We start from the raw sequence: 23,974 nt of genomic DNA, 5'->3' as shown, positions 1-23,974 counted from the left end.
GATCTTATAAATGAAACCGTAAATGTCATGTTTTTAAGTTGGTAAACCCAGTGTTGCCTGAGGAAGTTGTTGTACATTGCATTGTACCTTTCCTTATCATTTTGCTGCTACTTCACCACTCTGATAATCAATTAAAGAAGGCACTTTTGCAAAAAGGTCCCTTCAATTGTTATTTTACATCTAGTTTTTAAATATGTTTAAATGCAAAGGCCAGTATCTCCTTCACATAAAGCTTTTGGTTGATAACAGTCCATATGTCTGCATAAACAGCTACGATGGAAAAACAAGATAATTGCAAAATTCAAAATTGCAAAAGTTTATTGCCTACAAATTATTTGAGATGCAAAAACAGTGTCATTTCGTTTTCTGAAAACTTGGCTTTTATTGTGACACAAGGAACAGCAAGCAGCATTGAAATCCACCCTGAAATTTGTCTTTTCCTTTTTCACTTGTTAAAAATTAGCCCCCTTCCTCTTCCACCCCCTCCGCGACCCTCGTCGAGGATATCAATGAGGAATGAATGAATTGCAATGAGAAGCAAGACACTGACAGGTGGAATTGTGAGAACTGGCTGTTCTGGGTCTCTAGCCATGGTGCTGAATTACTGTTTAAATCATTGAAGGCTAACTGCACGTTCTCTGAGGAATACACGATTGGTGTTAAAAATGTACAGTATACTGTACACGTATAACAGCAATTTTACAATTGTATGGACTGCTGTTTGAGTGCAAAATAGAATTTTAGACCAAAGCATGAATGGCGTCTCCTTCTTCTCGTAGGCGTATTCTGTTTTCCTAATGCGCTCGTATCGAGAATATATATAGTATATGTTTTGTTTTGTTTTGTTTTATTTTTCTCCCCCCATTTGAACCTTTTGACACAACTAGCCTAATTGCACAAGATCGCCTCTAAGAGGCGCTGTTACATGAGAAATGAATATGTTCGTGCTGCATAATGCAGTGCAACTCCCTTCTCTATGACTCCCATTTCGCACAAGATATCTTGACTCGCACGACGGAACTAAAACAGTGCTAGAGTATGATTTGAAAACAACTGACTTTTTTAGTCATATTATTTTTTTTTTTTACATTGGTTCCTTTTATTCGAATATTACATTTCGACATGGAGTCAAAAAATGATAATCTGAGAGGAATACCATTGCGACGGTTTGGGCGACGTGCTGCCTGCCTCTTTGTCATTTGGGGTATTTTTCTAAATGCAGCGGTTGCACAAATACGCTACTCAGTCCCCGAGGAGATGAAGAAAGGCTCGCTCATCGGGAATGTGGCACAAGATCTCGGTTTGGATCTTAAAAGACTACGGTCTGGGCGGGCCCGCATTGTGACTGGGGAAAACGTCGAGTACACTGAGCTGAAGGCGGACAAAGGGCTGTTGGTTGTCCAAGAGAGGATAGATAGAGAACAGCTTTGTGGAGACGTGACGCCATGCAGCTTCACCTTTGAGATTTTATTGGAAAACCCCATGGAACTGCACCCCGTGACGATCGAAGTTTTGGACGTCAATGACAATGCCCCCACCTTTAAAAATAGCCATTTGCAATTTGAAATAAGTGAGTCTGCTGCGCTTGGCTCCCGTTTTGTTTTGGAGAATGCACACGATGCTGACGTGGATGCAAATGGTCTGCAGGGCTACATTTTAACACCGAGTGATAATTTTATTTTGAAACAACACGCGAGTCTAGGAGGGAAAAAACAAGCTGAAATGGTGCTTCAGAAAGCCTTAGACAGAGAGGAACAGCCGCGGCTCGCTTTAAAATTAGTGGCTGTGGATGGCGGCAATCCAACGAGATCAGGTACAGTAAATATAGATATTATTATCTTAGATGCAAATGATAATGCTCCTATCTTTAATCAAACAATTTATAAAGCCAAATTATTTGAAAATGCACCAAAAGACACCCACATTCTATCTGTAAATGCCACTGACACAGACAGCGGCTCGAATGGAAAAATAACATACTCATTTTCAAAATCTAATGCAGAAATTGCAGATTTGTTTCATATAGACGAGGTTACAGGTGAAATATATGTAATAAAACAAGTAGATTACGAAAAAGACAAAACAATAGAGTTCATGGTTGAAGCTAAAGATCAAGGTGGACTTACTGAGTCCACCAAAGTGGAAATAGAAGTGATGGACTTAAATGATAATGTCCCAGTCATTAACGTTATGTCTTTCACGAGTCCTGTGTCAGAAGACTCCCCCGCTGGTACCACTATTGGTATCATTAATGTAAAAGACTTAGATTCTGGTGAAAATGGTCACGTGAGGTGCGGGATCGAAGGCCGCGTTCCATTTAAAATTAAATCAAATGTGAGAAATTATTTTGCATTGACGACTGATTCTGACTTTGATCGTGAAAGTGCGTCAGAATATAACATAACGATTGTTGCCTCCGACAGTGGCTCACCTTCCCTCTCCACTAAAAAGACTTTTCATTTAAAAGTTGCAGACGTAAATGACAATGCTCCCATCTTTTCGGTCAGCTTGTATCGTGCAAGTATCGCAGAAAATAACTCTCCGGGTTGTCCGGTACTAGTAGTAAGTGCCAAAGACCCGGATGAAAACCAAAACGCTCGTGTCTCATATATGTTGGAACATAGTGAAATTGGAGGAAGTCCAGTTGCTGAATTTGTATCTGTTAATGCTGAAAGTGGAGTTATTAGTGCAGTACGATCATTTGATTATGAGCAAATCAAAGAAGTGATTTTTATCGTCAGAGCTCAGGACGGCGGCTCCCCTCCTCTCAGCAGCAATGTGAGCGTAGCCATCCTGATCCAGGACGCCAATGACAACGGTCCTCACGTACTGTACCCCGTCCAAACGGGCGGATCAATGCTGGCTGAAATTGTGCCTCGTTCGGCAGATGTGGGCTATCTGGTGACAAAAGTGGTGGCTGTGGACGTGGATTCCGGACAAAACGCTTGGCTCTCATATAAAGTGCAGAAAGCCACAGACAGGGCACTATTTGAAGTGGGCCTGCACAATGGAGAAATAAGAACTATCCGGCAAGTGACTGATAAAGATGCTGTCAAACAAAGACTGACTGTTGTAGTGGAGGACAACGGACGACCCTCTCGCTCAGCTACAGTCATTGTTAACGTGGCGGTGGCAGATAGCTTCCCTGAAGTGCTGTCGGAGTTCACTGACTTTAACATGAATGATAAGGACTACAATGACAAGCTGACTTTTTACTTAGTCTTGGCTTTGGCAGTGGTTTCATTCCTCTTTATCACCTGCTTGTTGCTTATTATATCAGTCAAAGTGTACAGGTGGAGACAGTCTCGCATCCTGTACCACTCCAACCTGCCAGTTATTCCGTATTGTCCGCCCCGGTACTCGGATACTTTAGGGACGAGGACTCTACCGCACGTGTACAATTATGAGGTGTCCAGGACCACAGATTCCAGAAAAAGTGACATGAAGAATATGCAAGCTATGAATCAAAGTTTAGTGAGTGTGGATGGAGTTAATGCTGAAACACCACATGAGAACAAAAACATCGCAGGATATCTCTCCCAGATGTCAACTTTGGTGAGTGAATAATATTTCACCTTAATATCTTTTGTGGTTTGATTATATTAATGTGGTTTGTTTTTACTTTAGAAAGACATTTATCTGACCTTAGTGAACAAGTATCCACACAATGTTAATGTCTGTGTGAATGATTGTCTGCTTCATTATGTGCCGCTGGATTTACTGACGACCAATTCAGGGTCAGTTCTGCCTTTCAGAAATGTCCGCTCTACCACCTTCAATAAGATAAGCAATGTTGAAAATGTTTGTATTTGTTTCAACGGATATGAATAGAAACACATTGGAACAGTGTTGTTGCTGTGCATTTTTCTGGGTTTTAGGCCTAATTGTGTATTTTTCTGATTAAGTATTTTTCATTTTGATATTTATGGGTTTCTATCCATGATGATCACTTAAGATGAAAAAATAGAACTTTTTGGTCAAATTTGGTAAAATGTGTTCAGCGGATGCTCATTGTCGCTGTCCATGGTGCTGGAAATGCTGAAAAAGAAATCCAATCCATACACACGTTACTATAGCGTAAAGGAAATGTTCCTCATCACCTGTGCTTTTTTTTTTTCAATTTACTTAAACTGTTTATTTCTATAAAATGTTGAGTACAATAACGTGTAAGTATACAGACTTAGCATCTGTGTATCACAAAAATGTAGGCTAGTTTATTTGAATACATATACGTTTGATTGTTAGAGAATAATCTGGATTCAATATTGATCTCATAAAACCTGGCGTCTACAAATGTGGATGACATCAAATTTTGGTTATGTATGCCACAATATATATGCACAACATATTTGGTCTGGAAGTGTGATCAATATTACAATATATGATTTCCTCAAATCAATCTTTTGGAATCTGTAAATGTGATTAATAATTATGATTTTGTCAAACCTATTAAAAATGACAAATCCCTATCATTATGGACCATGTCTTGTGCATTGTTATTTTAGTAATTTTGTCATATGAACAAAGAGTATACTTATATAAAGTAGGTATACGTAATGGAAAAAATGTACAGAGAATGTATGAATGTTTAGGCCAACGTGCACTACTGTGAACATGCTCTGAGGGACGCTATTGTAGCGTCATAGAATCAGAATGAAAATAGTCCGTGCAGCAGACCTCGTCTTGGACTCATTTTAGAGCTTCGCTACCAAGAAAGAAGGCGCCATTCGAGGAGAGATCTTTTCTATTGATTCTCGGGTATATTTTGGATTGTTCAATTGAGGATCATGTTTTCATTTTAAAGGATTTATCACGATATTTTTGGATTCCCGATGGATTTCACGAGAGTGCGTGTTTTCAGAGACCAATGGCGTATTCTGTTTGTCATTCTTTGTCTCTTTGAGCTGCGCTCCGTGACTGGACAGGCTCGCTATTCAATACCGGAGGAGCAAGTGGAAGGCTCTATTGTTGGAAATATTGCAAGAGATTTGGGCTTGGATGTTGCTAGACTCGTGGCAGGTAAAGCTCGTATTATTGCCAAAGGAGGCCGACAATATGTTGATTTAAAGCGGGACAAAGGGACTCTTGTTATTAAAGAACGCATTGACCGAGAGGAGCTTTGTGGAAAGACGACGCCCTGCAGCTTCAGTTTTGACATCATATTAGAAAATCCAATCCAACTTTATCGTGTAACAGTGGAGGTCGTGGACATTAATGACAACAGTCCGTCCTTCCCTCAGACTGAAATTAACATGAACATTGCTGAAAATGCTGCAGTGGGAACACGATTCTCCCTTGCCAATGCGGTGGACGAAGATGTTGCGATAAATGACATACAGAAATATGCACTAAAACCATCAGATCATTTTAAATTGGAAATAAATAATCAACCAGACGGTGAGCGTTTTCTTGAAATGGTTTTAGAGAAACCTTTAGACAGAGAGCAAGAAGAGACTCACACATTCATGATGATTGCTTCAGATGGTGGTGAACCGCATAGATCAGGGACGGTGAGAATTCAAATAACTGTGCTTGATGCAAACGATAACGCACCAGTGTGCAGTCAACCTGTTTATAAGGTTGAAGTGCCAGAAAACTCACCTTCAGGAACACTGATCATTGCTGTTACTGCAAAAGATGCAGATGCAGGCCTCAATGGTGACATCACATATTCCACTCCTCACATTACCAAAGGGGAAAAGCAGCTTTTTAGTATAGATGGTAAAACGGGAGAGATTAAGCTAACTGGTGTCTTAGATTTTGAAAAATTAAAGAACTTTCAATTCAAGGTTCAAGCAAGTGACCACGGAGGTTTATTCGATACATGTAAAGTTATTGTTAACATAATTGACGAAAATGACAATGTCCCTACCATAGAACTCATGTCATTTTCAAAATCCCTACCTGAGGATTCTCCCCCAGGTACAACTGTTGCTGTTTTTAACGTGAATGATGACGACTCAGAGAGCAACGGTGTTGCCAAGTGCTCTATTAACTCTGACGTCCCTTTTAAAATTGAGTCTTCATTAACAAGTTATTACACTATACTGACTGAAAATTTCTTAGACAGAGAGAGTCTTCCTGAATATAATGTTACCATAGCAGTTCAAGACCAAGGCTCTCCACCTCTGTCTAGTAGTAAAATTATAAATGTTAAAATATCTGATGTGAATGATAACCCACCAAAATTTCATCAGTCAGAATACAGTAAAGCTGTACCAGAGAACAATGCTCCTGGTTTATCTGTGTTTACTGTCAGTGCTAGTGATGCAGACTGGGGTCAGAATGCCCAAGTGTCTTACTTCCTCGAGGAGAAAGAAGTTAATGGTGTGGCTGTGTCTTCTTTTGTATCTGTAAATTCCGAAACTGGTGTCATCCACACAGTCAAATCATTTGATTACGAGCAAATAAAGTCCTTTGACTTTAACGTCACTGCCCGTGACTCTGGATCTCCTCCACTGAGTTCCGTAGTTACAGTCAGCATCCTGATTCAGGACACCAATGACAACGGCCCTCAGGTGCTGTATCCTGTCCAAACGGGCGGCTCAGTGCTGGCTGAAATGGTGCCTCGTTCAGCAGACATGGGCTATCTGGTGACTAAAGTGGTTGCTGTGGATGTGGACTCTGGGCAGAACGCCTGGCTCTCATACAAGATGCAGAAAGCCACAGACAGGGCGCTGTTTGAAGTGGGCCTCCACAATGGAGAAATAAGAACTGTCCGCCAAGTGACTGATAAAGATGCTGTCAAACAAAGACTGACTGTTGTTGTGGAGGACAACGGGAAACCCTCACGATCAACCACAGTGATTATTAATGTGGCGGTGGCAGACAGCTTCCCTGAAGTGCTGTCAGAGTTCACTGACTTTAACATACATGACAAGGAGTACAACGACAAGCTTACATTTTACCTAGTTTTGGCTTTGGCTGTGGTCTCCTTCCTCTTCATTACCTGCTTGCTGCTCATCATATCGGTCAAAGTGTACAGGTGGAGGCAGTCTCGCATCTTGTACCACTCCAACCTGCCTGTAATTCCATATTATCCCCCACGCTACTCAGATACTTTGGGGACGGGGACCCTTCCGCACATGTACAATTATGAGGTGTGCAGGACCACAGATTCCAGGAAAAGTGACATGAAGAATATGCAAACCATGAGTCAAAGTTTAGTGAGTGTGGATGGAGCAAATGCAGAAATGCCGTATGAGAACAAGCAGATGTCAGGAAACCTTTCACAGATGTCAACATTGGTGAGTCAAAATGTTTAAAATATGTTTTAATATTTGCAGGGTTTGTCTGGTAAAAAAAAAAAAACATGGGAAATTTAAATCTAACCCTATTTGTATTTGAAAACTACTAAACATTTGTCACAATGTTTGACGTACAAGGCATGCATTAATACTCGAGTTACAGAAAACAATTTTGGTAAATGCTCAACTTCGAAGAATATTGGTTGAGTGGACATCATGGAGAATCTGACTTGAAGTTTGGGCTTCTTAAGTATCGATTATACTCAGCTCATATTGGAAGAAAAGTATACTAAATTCATAAAAGTAAAGGTTTTTCAGTGACTTGTTAGAATTCCTTTGTACATGTATTCTCGTCACAATTTAAATTATTCTTTAATTTTACTTGCAATGTCTCATAAAGACTGCACCATGACGTCAACAACCTATAGGTCTTTGGATTTCATTTTACCAAAACAGCAACAAAGTGTGGTCTGGAAGCCGAAGACATTGTATTGTATTGGATATGTATAGGAAGACATTCTATTTCAGGAACAAAGTTGAGAAAAAGTGAAAGCTGCCAAAAATATGTCAGAATTGTTGAGAAATAAAAGAATGTACTAAATGCAGTATTTTCTGGCTGCTCAGTTAAGTTGCAACAACTATACCTATATGTGTTTAGGCATTTTTCAATATGATTTGAGAACTGTGCGCCAACTTTCTCATTTTGATGAATGCATTATGTAGACTTACATTTTTTTATGGAAAGTTTGCACAGTCAAAGTCTAGACTTACATTTCCTCCTATATGTTTGTTGTTCTTTTGTTATGGACATTCAACCTCGCTGGCCATGGTCCTGAAATGCTTGTGGTTAACATACATTAAAAAAAAAAATAAATAAATAAAAAAGTCCTATATATAAAAAAATAAAAAAGTACTATCACTTCAAGATATTATTGTTACACACACTTTTAGTCCTGCTCTTATTTTAAGCATAATTTAATTGAATATTTAAACATTCAGATCAGTTTGAAAACCACTCATTTTCTGGCAAGATTGTAATATTTTTTTTTAAATCATTCTTGCAATGTGTGTGACTTATAGGCCTGGAAAATGGAATTTTGACCGTTTTAAAAATATATATTGATACAAAAATAAATACATGGGCCAATCGGTATGAAAATATACTTTTAAAAATCAGTACATTTTTAATAGATTTTGTTAAAAAGAATACTTTTAAATAGTCAGTAAAGTACTGTATTTACATTTGCACGTGTGAAATATTTAAAATTATTATTTAAATTCATTATACCAATGCCATGGTCACTTAATCATGTTAAACAGTTAATTGTATATTAGTATAGTAATATGGTTTACGGGCATTTATTCCACTTTAGTAGAAGACCGACATAAAAATGTTTTGAAATCGCACTATTGTGGGACGCAAAATAAGGAAATGCATTACAGTGAAAATACTCAAGGCGCCGCTCGTGATACATCATTGGATTTGAGGAAAACCATGCAGTGCGGGAATCCTCCTCTTGGACTCATTTTAGCGCGTCCCTGCTGAAAAACAACGCTCTGCTCGCCATTTGAAGGAACAATTCAGGGGAAAAAGGAATGTTCAATTTGACTTTTTAGATTGTGGCTCTCCTGCACTTATTTTAAAGGAGTCATCTTGACATTTACGTATCCATGATGGATTTTACAAGAATACGTGATTCTGAAGGCCGATGGCGCACGCTGTTTGTCATTCTTTGTCTCGTTGAGCTGCCCTGCGTGACTGGACAGGCTCGCTATTCCATACCCGAGGAGCAGGCGGAAGGTTCTTTTGTTGGAAATATTGCAAGAGATTTGGGCTTGGATTTGGCCAGACTCCTAGCAGGTAAAGCTCGTATTATTACCAAAGAAGATCGACAATATGTTGAGTTAAAGCGAGACAAAGGCACACTTGTGATTAAAGAGCGCATCGACCGAGAGGAGCTTTGTGGAAAGACGACGCCCTGCAGCTTCAGTTTTGACATCATTTTAGAAAGTCCAATTCAGCTTTATCATGTAACAGTGGAGGTCGTGGACATTAATGACAACAGTCCATCCTTCCCACAGCCTGAAATTAATTTGAAAATTGCTGAAAGCGTCGCATCAGGGGCCCGTTTCTCGCTCGAGAATGCTGATGACGCTGATGTTGGAATTAATTATATTCAAAAATACATTCTTAAACCATCAGATAATTTTAAATTGGAAATACAAAATCAACCAGATGCAGCAAAATTCATCGAAATGGTTTTACAAAAGCCTTTAGACCGAGAAAAAGAGGAGACCCACACACTGATGTTGATTGCTTCAGATGGTGGTGAGCCACATAGATCAGGGACAGTGAAAATTCACATCACTGTGCTGGATGCAAACGATAACGCGCCTGTGTGCAGTCAACCTGTTTACAAGGTAGATGTGCCAGAAAATTCACCTTCAGGAACGCTGATCACCACCGTTAGTGCAAACGATGCAGATGCAGGCCTCAATGGTGACGTCACATATTCCACTCGTTTTTCCAAAGACTTAGAGCAGCTGTTTGATGTAAATACTAAAACGGGAGAGATTAAAGTTACTGGTAAATTAGATTTTGAAAAAGCAAGCAGTTATCAATTTAATGTCCAAGCTCGAGATCATGGAGGATATACTGATACATGTAAAATTTTCGTCAACATAATTGATGAGAATGACATTGTTCCCACAATTAAGTTTATGTCATTTTCTCAATCCATCCCTGAGGACTCTCCTCCAAGTACAACTGTTGCTGTTTTCAATGTAAATGATGAAGACTCTGGGGGCAACGGTGTGGTCAAGTGCTCCATTAACTCTGATGCCCCTTTTAAAATTGAGTCTTCCTTAACAGGTTACTACACCATCGTGACTGAAGACATCTTAGACAGAGAAAGTGTTCCTGAATATAATGTTACTATAACAGCCCAAGACCAAGGCTCTCCACCACTGTCTAGCAGTAAAATTATCAATGTTAAAATTTCTGATGTGAATGACAACCCACCCAAATTTAATCTTTCAGAATATAGTAAGACTGTACCAGAGAACAACTCTCCTGGTTTTTCAGTCTTTACTGTCAGTGCGAGTGATGCAGACTCGGGTCAGAATGCTCGAGTGTCTTACTTCCTTGAGGAGAAAGAAATTAACGGTGTCGCTGTGTCTTCTTTTATATCAGTGAATTCTGAAAATGGTATCATCCAAGCAGTAAGGTCATTTGATTACGAGCAAATAAAGTCATTTGACTTTAACGTCACTGCCAGGGACTCGGGATCCCCACCACTGAGTTCCATGGCCACAGTCAGCATCCTGATTCAGGACGCTAACGACAACAGCCCTCAGGTGCTGTATCCTGTCCAAACGGGCGGCTCGGTGCTGGCTGAAATGGTGCCTCGTTCGGCAGACATCGGCTATTTGGTGACAAAAGTGGTGGCTGTGGATGTGGACTCCGGACAGAACGCCTGGCTCTCGTATAAGGTGCAGAAAGCCACAGACAGGGCGCTGTTTGAAGTGGGCCTCCACAATGGAGAAATAAGAACTGTCCGCCAAGTAACTGATAAAGATGCTGTCAAACAAAGACTGACTGTTGTTGTGGAGGACAACGGGAAACCCTCACGATCAACAACAGTCATTATTAACATAGCGGTGGCAGACAGCTTCCCTGAAGTGCTTTCAGAGTTCACCGACTTCAGCATGCATGACAAGGAGTACAATGACAAGCTGACTTTTTACTTAGTCTTAGCTTTAGCGGTGGTCTCCTTCCTCTTCATCACCTGCTTGCTACTTATCACATCAGTCAAAGTGTACAGGTGGAGACAATCTCGCATCTTGTACCACTCCAACCTGCCCGTCATTCCGTATTATCCGCCACGTTACTCGGACACTTTGGGGACAGGGACTCTCCCGCACGTGTACAACTACGAGGTCTGCAGGACTACTGACTCCAGGAAAAGTGACATGAAAAATATGCAAGCCATGAGTCAAAGTTTAGTGAGCGTGGATGAAGCTGATGCTGATATGCCACATGAAAATAAACAGGCATACGGACTATGTTCCCAGATGACAACATTGGTGAGTAAAATATTTCACCTTTTGCAGTGTTTTTCTAACTCTCATATTGCAAAGTTATGATTTCTTGTATTGGATGCATGTCTCTTCATTGGAATTATGCTATAACAAATTTTTAAAGGATGATGGGGTGCAGGTCTGATCATAATTTTCTGCACCTGTATGGAACCACGGGGTTCTCAACAGTTTTCATCCATCATACCTACTTTTCCCCCACTCTTTTAGAATTTAAACTAAGCACAATACAATTTTTTGAAAAGCTGCGCAATATGTCCTGTACATAAAACTATTAACTAATTTGACTAATAATCTATGCAGTAGTTATTTAATAATTTATCAAGTTTATCAACTTGTGGTTGAATCAAATATTGAAAATACAGAATATAGGGTAACACAAATATGTATGTTTGTATGAAAGCCTTTTGTTTTAAAAGAACAGTGCGAATATGCAAAATCCAACTTCACAATGCAACGTTAATGTCATTTAATTCTCAGTGCACAATGATGACCATTTTTGTCATATTTCCTTATTAGAAAAAAGTGAAAATAAATAAATAAGCCAAATGTTTTATGAAAACATTAGACTGCCAGAATTTTTCAGTGTCTGCAGTTTAAAGGTAAAGTCCCAAGGATCGTGGGCATGAAATTATTTGTTATTATCATTATTATTATTTTCTACTCCTCCCTGACTGCTAATTTCGATTTTGACATTTTTTAAAATATGATCGAAAATGAAATAAAATGAATGCAAATTGATTGTTCTGACAGTTGCCACGTTTACATGGAGCCAAATATTCCAATTACAATCGGAATATTTGTTCAAACCGAATAAATGTGTTCCATATAAACACCTCATTCGGAATGAACAGGCCCAAACCGAATGGAATTTCATTCCGATTCACAGGGGTGGAATATTCCTTTTCCCAAACCGATTAGAAGTAAAATTATATCATGTAAAAAGGGAAGCTGAATGGTGTCTGGTTGCGTTCTTTCTGCGCATGCTCCGTACTGACGTGGTGACGTCACTTGGTGACGTAAGTAACGTCACTTGCAACATGGCTTCCAAGCACACGCGCAGCGCACCCACACAACTTTTTAAATGAACGGCGTATCATTCTGAAGTTTTGTTTCCACTCGAAAAGTTAAAACAGCAGCTGATCTGACGATCGATCTCCATGTTTTGCAACGTGACGCTTTGTTTTGATTAATCTGCGCATGTCAGACGGCAGTTGTCAAACGTCCTTTCGGAATAAAGGCAGTCACATGTAAACGCTGGATCGGAATAGATGAAGTGACATGTAAACAGCTGATGTGAAATTTCCATTCGGAATGATTTGAATCGGTATGAATAAAAGTCGGCATGTAAACGTGGCTAATGATAGTTTTTCAAGTCCTCAAGAACATAATTAAGCAGAAAAACATATAATTTGAAATAACCCTTTTTATGATCAGCTGATTTTTTTCTTTTATCCCAGACAATAGTTATTGGTTGTTTTAATTATCTGGCATGTTTCGGCGAACACTTCCGCCTTCATCAGCGAGGGCAGCAGAGGAGTATGTCAGATTGACAGGCGAGTCGCCCTCTGCTGCCTAATGCTACCTGCTGCCAATCTATAAATGTAGACAAAATTCACTAAATACAACAATGTTTATGATCTTCCTGATCTTGTTTTCTCAACCTTATTATTAGACATTTCTTTTTTTTTTTTTTCCCCCTTTGTCCTGGACCCAACCGTTATGTCAAAAGTAGGTCTTCAAGTTTTTATTTAGTGACTAAAAGTTTTGGGGAAACTATTGGAATATTATTAAGAAATTGGGCGGGAAAATATTGTAGAATACACATGACAGTTGCCAGCAACGTAAATAAAGAAGTCATGAATAAACTGTAGAAGTAAAGCAACGTCTTAACCCCGTAAAGCAGATCCCAAGTTATATCAAAGGACAATAGGTGCACTATACTTTTATGCATTTTAAGAATGATCACAATTATTTTAAAATTCATTATTACGATCGCCATTAAATCTTTTTCATGGTATCATTGCAATATTTGAGTAGCATTGACAAAACATAGCTTTCTGTCGGGTTTCTTCTACCGAGTTGTCCATGGCCCTGAGAGTGTTTGACTGACACATCTATGTCCTGCAATCAAAGATAATAGATCAATCTATTCTTTCAAGGCGGCATTGTTGCAAAACGGCGCTGACTTGCTACTTTATGTTGCATGTTTTTGAGAGCATTTGATACAATATTTCACCATATTGTAATGTGATGATTGGTTTACAGATGGTTCCTCCTTAAAATATATATTTTTTGTGGACGTAGACTCATGGTAATCAGTTTTCATAAGTGTTCTTTTATTTCGCGAATACTGTGTGTTATGGTCATGATCAGTTTTAGTTAGATATACATGACTTTTGAATCATTATAACATTGGGGCACATTGGAAGAGTGGTATAAGCACAGCGGCCTCACAGTTCAATAACTGTTGTCCCTGTGTAGAGTTTGCTTGTTCTCCCTGTACCTGCGGGTTTTCGCCAGTACCCCGGTTTCCTCCCACATCACAAAAACTCGCATATAGACTGATTCACCACTCCAAATCATCTGTAGGTGTGAGTGTAAGCGTGAATGGTTGTTTCTCTCTTTGCCCTTCGACTGGCTGGGAAGCAGTTCAAGGTGTGCCCTGCCTCCTGTCTGTTATTGGGTGGGATATCTGCTCCAACACCCCCACAACCCTCATGAGGATACGCGGCTCAGATGATGAATGAACGAATTTGACATTAAAATTGCTGTCCATGGTGCTGAAAATGCTTGGACCTAATTTATATTTTGGGTTTTCACGTGTTTTTAACTAATTTGTGCTTCCATGGTTGTGTTTTCTGTTCTTTGAAATCAATTTGTGGAAACTGATTTCAAAGTACAGAAAACGCAGCCAAAGTAAATCCATAAACAACAAAATTACATCAATTTAATAATGTTCACCATTCATCGTAATCGCATTCGCCATATTCATTTTATATGGATTTCGATGTGTAATGGATTGATTCCAATCATGATATAAGTCAAATAAATAAAAGGATTATACATGTTTTTTTATTTTACCTCAAATTGAATTGTATATTTTAAAATTGCATATTTAATAATAATAATAATAATAAAGCTAATTTTGATTGACATTTTTTATTGAGGGGAGTGACCCTGTTAAGTGAAAAAAAAAATAAAGTATGCAGTACAACATTCATTTTTCAAGCCATACTGTTTTATTTGTTTCGTAATTGAATGCCCTACCCCAACCCCCCAATGGCAATGATAAAAAATATAATATGACTTTGCTCATAGTATGGAAGTGCACTACTGTGATGGTACTCTGGGCGCCGCTCGTGATACATCATTGAATTGGAGTGAAATAGTCGGTGGAGTCATTCCCCTTTTGGCTTCATTTTAGAGCTTCACTGCTGAGAAACACGACGCTCTAGTCACCATTTGAAGGCAGAATTCCGGTGGATTGTGATTATTATTATTATTTCTTTTTTAATTGAGGAGTATCAGTTTTTTAGTGGGAGTCATTTTGGTGTTTTTGAGTTCACAATGGATTTGATGAGGATGCTTGTTTTCAGAGGACGATGGCGCACTCTGTTTGTCATTCTTTGTCTCTGTGAGCTGCGCCCCGCAACTGGCCAGGCTCGCTATTCCATACCGGAGGAACAGGCTGAAGGCTCTTTTGTTGGAAATATCGCAAGAGATTTAGGATTGGATGTGGTCCGACTAGTGGCAGGTAAAGCTCGTATTATTACCAAAGGAGGGCGACAGTATGTTGATTTAAAGCGAGACAAAGGTACACTTGTGATTAAAGAGCGCATCGACCGAGAGGAACTATGTGGAAAGACGACGCCCTGCAGTTTCAGTTTTGATATCATATTAGAAAATCCAATCCAGCTTTATCGTGTCACAGTGGAGGTTATGGACATTAATGACAATAGTCCGTCCTTCCCTCAGACTGAAATTTATTTTAAGATAGCTGAAAATGCTGCAGTGGGAACTCGCTTCTCACTTGAGAGTGCGGATGACCCCGATGTTGGAATTAATAGTATTAAGAAATATGCACTGAAACCTAATAATGATTTTAAATTGGAAATGCAAAATAATCCAAATGGAAGGAATGTTATTGAAATGGTTTTACAGAAGCCTTTAGACCGTGAGAAAGAAGAGACTCACACACTCATGTTGATTGCTTCAGATGGCGGTGAACCACATAGATCAGGAACGGTGAAAATTCAAATAACTGTGCTAGATGTAAACGATAACGCACCAGTGTGCAGTCAACCTGTTTATAAGGTGGATGTGCCAGAAAATTCACCTGCAGGAACATTGATAACGACTGTCAGTGCAAAAGATGTGGATGCAGGACGCAATGGTGACGTCACTTATACAACTCGTTCTTCTAAAGACTCTGAGCGGCTGTTTGATGTAAATGATAAAACAGGAGAGGTTAAAGTTACAGGTAAATTAGATTTTGAGAAATTACAGATTTACGAGTTGAATGTACATGCTAGTGATCATGGAGGATTCACAGATACATGTAAAGTTATTGTGAACTTAATTGATGAGAATGATAACATACCTTCAATGGAAATTATGTCATTTTCTCAATACATCCCTGAGGATTCTCTCCCAGGTACAACTGTTGCCGTTTTTAATGTAAATGATGAAGACTCAGAGGGTAATGGTGTTGTCAAGTGCTCAATTAACCCTGAAGATGTCCCTTTTAAAATTGAGTCTTCATTATCAGGTTACTACACGATAGTGACTGAAAACCTATTAGACAGAGAAAGTGTTCCTGAATATAATGTTACTATAACAGTCCAGGACCAAGGCTCTCCACCTCTGTCTAGTAGCAAAACAATCAATGTTAAAATATCTGATGTGAATGACAACCTGCCCAAATTCTATCAGTCAGAATTCAGTAAGTTTGTACCAGAGAACAACTCTCCTGGTTTTTCAATCTTTACTGTCAGCGCTAGTGATGCAGACTGGGGTCAGAATGCTCGAGTGTCCTACTTTCTTGAGGAGAAAGAAATTAACGGTGCTGCTGTGTCTTCTTTTGTCTCGGTAAATTCCAAAAGTGGTGTTATCCACGCAGTCAAATCATTTGATTACGAGCAAATCAAGTGGTTTGACTTTAATATCACTGCCAGGGACTCTGGATCACCTCCTCTGAGCTCCGCAGTCACAGTAAGCATTCGGATCCAGGACGTCAATGACAATGGGCCTCAGGTGCTGTACCCAGTCCAGTCGGGTGGCTCGGTGCTGGCTGAAATGGTGCCTCATTCAGCAGATGTGGGCTATTTGGTGACCAAAGTAGTGGCTGTGGATGTGGACTCTGGACAGAACGCCTGGCTGTCATATAAAGTACACAAAGCTGCAGACAGGGCATTGTTTGAAGTGGGCCTCCACAATGGAGAGATAAGAACTGTCCGCCAAGTGACTGATAAAGATGCTGTCAAACAAAGACTGACTGTTTTAGTCGAGGACAACGGGCAGCCCTCTCGTTCAGCTACAGTCGTTGTTAACGTAGTGGTGGCCGACAACTTCCCTGAAGTACTCTCGGAATTCACTGATTTTAGCATGCATGACAAGGAGTACAATGACAAGATGACTTTTTACTTAGTCTTGGCTTTAGCGGTGGTTTCCTTCCTCTTCATCACCTGCTTGCTGCTTATCATATCAGTTAAAGTATACAGGTGGAGACAGTCTCGCATCCTGTACCACTCTAACCTGCCCGTCATTCCGTATTATCCACCACGTTACTCGGACACTTTGGGGACGGGGACTCTCCCGCACGTGTACAATTATGAGGTGTGCGGCACCACTGACTCCAGGAAAAGTGACATGAAGAATATGCAAGTCATGAGTCAAAGTTTAGTGAGTGTGGATGGAGCTGATGCTGATATGCCGCATGAAAATAAGCAGACATCAGGCCTCCGTTCCCAGATGTCAACATTGGTGAGTAAAATATTTCACCTTTTGCCTTTCTTTGTAACTGTTGCAAGGTTATTATTTCCTGAATGGCATGCATACGTCTTCATTGGTTATATGCTATAATGGATGTTCATGCGAAACTAGTTAAATTAAATTGATGGACAAAATAGTGTTGTGTAAGTGCTTCCGCAATTTTTTTCAAGATTCGTAGTGTCATTTACTTAATTTGTACTTTTATTTAGAAATGTGTAATATAAATATATATGAAGGTGTAAATGTGTTGTGATTCTTCTTTAGCCCATTTTTATTTCCTTTGACATAACGGTTGTTGTGAACCTTTTTATGTTTATGTCTGAGCAAGTACTTTAATAATATTATTGTACAGGATGAGTTCTTGTTTTGAACTGTAGTAGGTTTGTGAGTTTTTGTCATTTCAATTTGAAGATACATTTACTTGCACTTGATTTGGGCATCATGGATGAATCTTACTCTTCATAACAGGTTAGTTTTCTTTTTCAGGTTAGTGTTTTGTACCTGTATTGAACTGCCTTTGATGTATAGATGAAGTGAACTTTACAGTTTACCAGTTTAAGCAGGAGAGCCATCATCTCACTTGACATTGTTTTAAGCAGAAAACATATTTGTATGTGATTTTTGTGAGGCATTTTTGTGACTCATTGTATTTTATAGCGCTCAAAAACATACAGTAGTTAGAGTGGTATATATATAGTGAATATTTACACAAATGCAGTGTATCAATATTATGTTTTTTTAATATCATAAGTGGGAATAGAACGCATTGTGCTTTTACAAAAAATGGATAGCTTGACCTGTGGCCTATACTACGAACCGAGTTCAACCTCCCCAGAAGTAATCCAGTTTACCATCGGGTAACCGGAGTTGACAAAACCTGGTTGTCTAGTTTGTGGTCAATCGGTGCTACGACGCTGATTATGAGGTTGATTAGTCGAACCTGTGTCAACCCAGTCAGAGTTACTGCGCGTTCACATAAAAGGGGGCGGTGACCAGAGTCAAACACTACTTGTGACGATGGCACGGGCACCTTACTTCACGGAGGAGGAATGCGCGATGATCATGCGGAATTATGAGGAATTAAAATCCACCCTCACCGCGAAATCCAACACCGCTTCGGCGAGTAGAGCGCAACGGGTCTGTTGACAGCGAATTTACAGATCGTGTGATTTGTGAATGCGTCAATATGCCAGTTTACTTATGTCCATGAAAAGAAATAAAGCCTGCTGTCAGGACAATAAAATAAGATTTCGTACATTAACAGTAAGAAATAATTGTCACGCATCACCACACGAAACAGGATGATTGTATGTTTAGTCCCCTTGACTGTACGAATACGTATGTTCTTTTTTTTAGTTTGGGCCTAAAAAATCCAGCCCGACCCGACCCGAGTCCGATCAATAAACTTGATTTGCAGGCCCGAGCCCGACAAACCCCCCCCCCCCCCCCCCCCCCCAAAAAAAAAAATTATGTTATATTTGTGAGGACTCAGGAGAAGATGGAAATGCGGGGATGCCATGCGTTGTTGCGTAAATAAAAGCCCGTCTTTTGTAACGATTTTTCACAGTTAAACAAGACTGTAAGATGCATATTCAATAAACATTTATATCTTTTATATTTGTGCGTCTGTCCTATCAGTGGATTTGACATTTAATTTAATCTCCTCGAGTTGGCAGAAAAAAACGCAAGTTTTCTCAATGTTTAAATAGTCTACATATTTCTATGATTATTATAAATGCATCAATTTGAAGCGTTTCCATACCCCACTCCGAATCGCAAGGCATACAGTGTTCTTACGCAGATATTCAGCATCACCGATGGAATACATATATTGTCCCTGGCGAAAGAGTGCACGGACAGGCACACACAATCTGCGCGGTTGTGAGGGCCTGACTCGGCGGGTTACATTAGTGACGTCTGCCTAGATCAGTTGGCACAGGTAAAGAATTCCCTCAGCTGAAAATCTATATCTTTCATGGAGAACATCTTCCGGGTACGCCAGCGGATTCTGGCGGTCCCGAAATACCCGTGCCCTCCGGAGAGAGCCCCTCACAATCCGCGCGCCAATGTCGTATGGGTCGTCCAAGTACGCTGTCATTGTCAGGAGGACACGTCCGCGGAGGAGTGCTGTTTAAATAGAGTGTGGTTAATTGGAATCCTGATGTTAAGCAAGAGCTAACTCTGACACGACCACGGCGTGTGTTGCCATGGCAACACACGCCGTGGTCTAAACCCTTTCGTAGTCTCGCATAGCCGCGAACTTACGTCGCACGTGATAAAGTTACTTTCGAAGTTACCCTGCTAAGCTAGAAAACCGGCTTCGTAGTATAGGCCACAGGAGTGAGAGGCGATCTCCCTTTTCAGCTTTGCCTCTGTCCATGGTACTGAAGAACAGTTTCTAATGGATTTGTTGACATTCACTCACTATAAATTAAGAAATTTACCATGTTTTTTTAAGTATTATTTTTTATTTATTTAATTATCTTATTTAAACCAGAAAAACAAGTAAGAAATCACGAAAAATCTTGCAAGTTTCTCTCGCATTTGGTGTATTTTGGTACTGGTTTTGAAGGTTTTGTACATACATGCTAGATTTTGCAGGGTTTTAATATTGTATAAAATCATGTAATTTGGTTGACCCACTGTATGTGCAAAGAATACTTACTATACTAATATATATATACTGTATATATACATATATATATATATATATATATATATATATATATATATATATATATATATATATATATTTATTTATTTATTTATTTATTAATTTCCACTCATTCTCAACGTGATAACTCAATAGCAAGTACGTTATTCAAACATGTTTATTTCCCCATTTTTAACATAATAGTCACAGGAGAAATTTATATTTCCGCCTCTTAGGGGCGCTGTTACCTGATAAATGGAAGTGTTCGTGCTTTGTGAAGCGGCGCAGCTCATTCCTCTGTCACTGCCATTTTGCTCTAGAGAGCTTCGTGTGAAGAAGGTGTAACCATTGTGCAAAAAGAACGCTAATATTGGGATCTGGATGCGCCTGGTATATTCCATGCAGTGTTTCTTCGATTGATTTACGTCATTTGGGAGGTTTTCACTTTCATTCATGGGCTTCAAAGAAATTCATCTAATCCGAGAAGGAATATGGCGACGTGCGGTTGGCCTCTTTGTCTTTTGGTGTATTTTTCTAAATGCAACGGATGCACAAATCCGTTACTCAATCCCCGAGGAGATGAAAAAAGGCTCACTCGTCGGGAATGTGGCACAAGATCTCGGTTTGGATCTGAAAAGACTCCGTTCTGGGCGGGCTCGCATCGTGACAGGGGAGAATGTCCAGTACACAGAGCTGCGGGCGGACAAAGGGCTCCTAGTTGTCCATGAGAGGATAGATAGAGAACAGCTATGTGGAGACATGACACCGTGCAGCTTCACCTTTGAGTTATTATTGGAGAACCCCATGGAGCTGCACCCCGTGACCATAGAAGTATTGGACGTCAATGACAACGCTCCCACCTTTGAAAACAGTAATTTGCAATTTGAAATAACTGAACTGGCAGCACTTGGTTCCCGTTTTGTTTTGGAAAGTGCACATGATGCAGATGTGGGTACAAACGCTGTGCAGAATTACATTTTAACACCAAGTGATAATTTCGTTTTAAAGGAGCACGACAGTCCGGGTGGTAGAAAACATGCAGAAATGGTGCTTCAGAAAGCCTTAGACAGGGAAGAACAGCCACGTCTCACTTTAAAATTAGTGGCTGTGGACGGTGGAAATCCACAAAGATCAGGTACTGTACATATAGAAGTTATTATTCTCGATGTGAATGATAATGTTCCCGTGTTTAATCAAACCTTTTATAAAGCAAAAGTAATTGAGAATGCACCAAAAGGCACCCACGTTCTGACTGTAAATGCCACTGATGCAGACAGCGGTTCAAATGGAAAAGTAGCTTACTCATTTTCTAAATCAAATGCAGGAATAGCTAACTTGTTTCATGTAGACGAGACAACAGGGGCAATATATGTCGCAAAACAAATTGATTATGAGAAAGACAAGACCATTGAGTTTATGGTTGAAGCTAAAGATCAAGGTGGGCTGACAGAGTCCACTAAAGTGGAAATAGAAGTGCTTGATGTGAATGATAATGTCCCAGTCATTAACGTTATGTCCTTCACTAGTCCCGTGTCAGAAGACTCCCAGGCTGGCACAACTATTGGTATCATTAATGTAAAAGACTTAGATTCTAAAGAAAATGGTAACGTAAAGTGCGCAATTGAGGGCCGTGTTCCATTTAGGATTAAAACCAATGTAAGAAATTATTTTGCATTGATGACTGACGCTGTCTTGGATCGTGAAAGTGTGTCAGAATATAACATCACAATTGTTTCATCCGATAGCGGTTCACCGTCCCTCTCAACTAAAAAAATGTTTAATTTAAAAGTTGCAGATGTTAATGACAATGCTCCCGTCTTTCCCGTCAACTTCTATCGTGCAAATATTTTAGAAAACAACTCCCCAGGTGTTTCTGTGCTAAGAGTGAGTGCCAAAGACCCGGATGAAAATCAGAACGCTCGTGTCTCTTATATGTTGGAGCAGAGTGAAATCGGAGGAAGTCCAATTACTGAATTTGTGTCCGTAAATGCAGAAAGTGGCGATATTAGTGCGGTTCGATCATTTGATTATGAGCAAATCAAAGAAGTAACATTTATCGTCCGAGCTCAGGACGGAGGCTCCCCTCCTCTTAGCAGCAACGTAAGCGTGGCCATCCTGATCCAGGACTCCAACGACAATGGCCCGCAGGTCCTGTACCCGGTCCAAGCGGGTGGGTCAGTGCTTGCTGAAATGGTGCCTCGTTCGGCAGATGTGGGCTATCTGGTGACTAAAGTGGTGGCTGTGGATGTGGACTCCGGACAGAACGCCTGGCTCTCGTATAAAGTGCAGAAAGCCACAGACAGGGCGTTGTTTGAAGTGGGCCTCCACAATGGAGAAATAAGAACTGTCCGCCAAGTGACTGATAAAGATGCTGTCAAACAAAGACTGACTGTTGTAGTGGCAGACAATGGGCAGCCCTCTCGTTCAACTACAGTCATTGTTAATGTGGCAGTGGCAGACAACTTCCCTGAAGTGCTCTCAGAGTTCAGTGATTTTAGCATGCACGATAAGGAGTACAATGACAAGCTGACTTTTTACTTAGTCTTGGCTTTGGCAGTGGTCTCCTTCCTTTTCATCACTTGCTTGACACTTATAATATCAGTCAAAGTGTACAGGTGGAGACAATCTCGCATCCTGTACCACTCTAACCTGCCCGTCATTCCGTATTATCCACCACGTTACTCGGACACTTTGGGGACAGGGACTCTCCCGCACGTGTACAATTATGAGGTGTGCAGGACTACTGACTCCAGGAGAAGTGACATAAAGAATTCACAAGCTATGAGTCAAAGTTTAGTGAATGTGGATGGAGCTGATGCTGAAACGCCGCATGAAAACAAGCACATGTCAGGAAACTGCTCACAGATGTCAACTTTGGTGAGTCAAAGCTTTCCTTACATATTTGTAAATTTCAATTTTCAGAGTTGCATTGAATGGCTGCCATGCACAATACTCTTTCGCTTTTGTTTTGAAGTAACATAGTTACAACATTTATGAAGTGATGAAAACACATTGTGGAATGTTTGATCTTCCTATACTGAAGATTTTTGATACATGATCACATGTTACTAGCTTCACAAAAAATACAAATACAAAATATGCTTGTGATAATGCATTTTCTGAGTCACCTTTACAAGTACTTTTCTTTCTAAATCTTTTTTTTTAACCATTTTATTTCCCCAAAAAATCTACTGCATATAACTTTGATGTGATACCTTTCAATTGTTTTGAACCTATTGCTTCAACTTAGCAGTCTTTATTTATGTGTTAATCATGCTTTTTCCACCCCGACAGTGTAAAAATGATCTATCATGCAAGATTATGACAAAATTGTTAGACTGCGTCCCTTTTAGTTTTTTATTCACCATGCACACACAATCACTTGAAGAAATCTATTTAATTTCTTCCATATTGTCAAACAATATTGCTATAACTCAACTTTGACATTTCTGCCTCAAAATAACTACCGTATGTATCACAAAAGTTCAGTGCTCATTTTGACATGCAACAATGCAGGCATTGAAGATCACATTAAAATAAACAGAATTTTAATCAACAAAACAAACTGTTGTTTTCTTGATAAAGACATACGTTTGGGACATTGGGGTTGTGTTTTTGTTGTATTTTTCATTTTCATCATTTAATTTAGTCAATATGTCAAAATATTATTACAGTGTTTGAGTCTTGATAAGGTTTCAGCACCATAGACAGCGTCATTTGGAGTCAATGCACTCGTATTTCAATTTGTATTATTTTATCATTGTTATCTTATAACTTTTGCTTTTTTGACGTCACACCTTAAATTTTTATGATGATGGTGTATGCGGGTCTCTTTTTATCTTATATATATATATATATACATACATATATATATATATATATATATATATATATATATATATATATATATATATATATATATACTTTTTTATTCATTATAAGATACGTAATTGAAATATTTGTTCGCAAATATGATTCAATC

At 39.5% G+C, this 23,974-nt stretch overlaps 1 protein-coding gene across 16 annotated transcripts in view; it reads left to right on the top strand.

Moving 5' to 3' along the window:
• Nucleotides 1-23,974, top strand: part of LOC130923821 (protocadherin gamma-C5-like) — a 313,176-nt gene that overhangs the window by 105,322 nt on the left and 183,880 nt on the right. The window contains exon 1 of one of the 16 annotated variants that reach the window (XM_057849848.1): nucleotides 4,677-7,247. The exons of 11 other annotated variants lie outside the window; for them this stretch is intronic. In XM_057849848.1, coding sequence (XP_057705831.1) covers nucleotides 4,833-7,247 — 2,415 coding nt within the window. In that variant the 5' untranslated portion in view covers nucleotides 4,677-4,832. Of the gene's footprint in view, nucleotides 1-4,676; nucleotides 7,248-8,686; nucleotides 11,334-14,658; nucleotides 17,331-20,233; nucleotides 22,870-23,974 lie in introns of those variants that run through there. 4 more of the 16 variants (XM_057849843.1, XM_057849875.1, XM_057849845.1 and 1 more) reach the window with 4 other exon arrangements.

Source organism: Corythoichthys intestinalis, chromosome 11 (genome assembly GCF_030265065.1).
Source record: "Corythoichthys intestinalis isolate RoL2023-P3 chromosome 11, ASM3026506v1, whole genome shotgun sequence".
NCBI lineage: Eukaryota > Metazoa > Chordata > Actinopteri > Syngnathiformes > Syngnathidae > Corythoichthys > Corythoichthys intestinalis.
The sequence above is the reverse complement of the archived record's forward strand: the minus strand, read 5'-3'. Positions and strand labels throughout refer to the sequence as shown.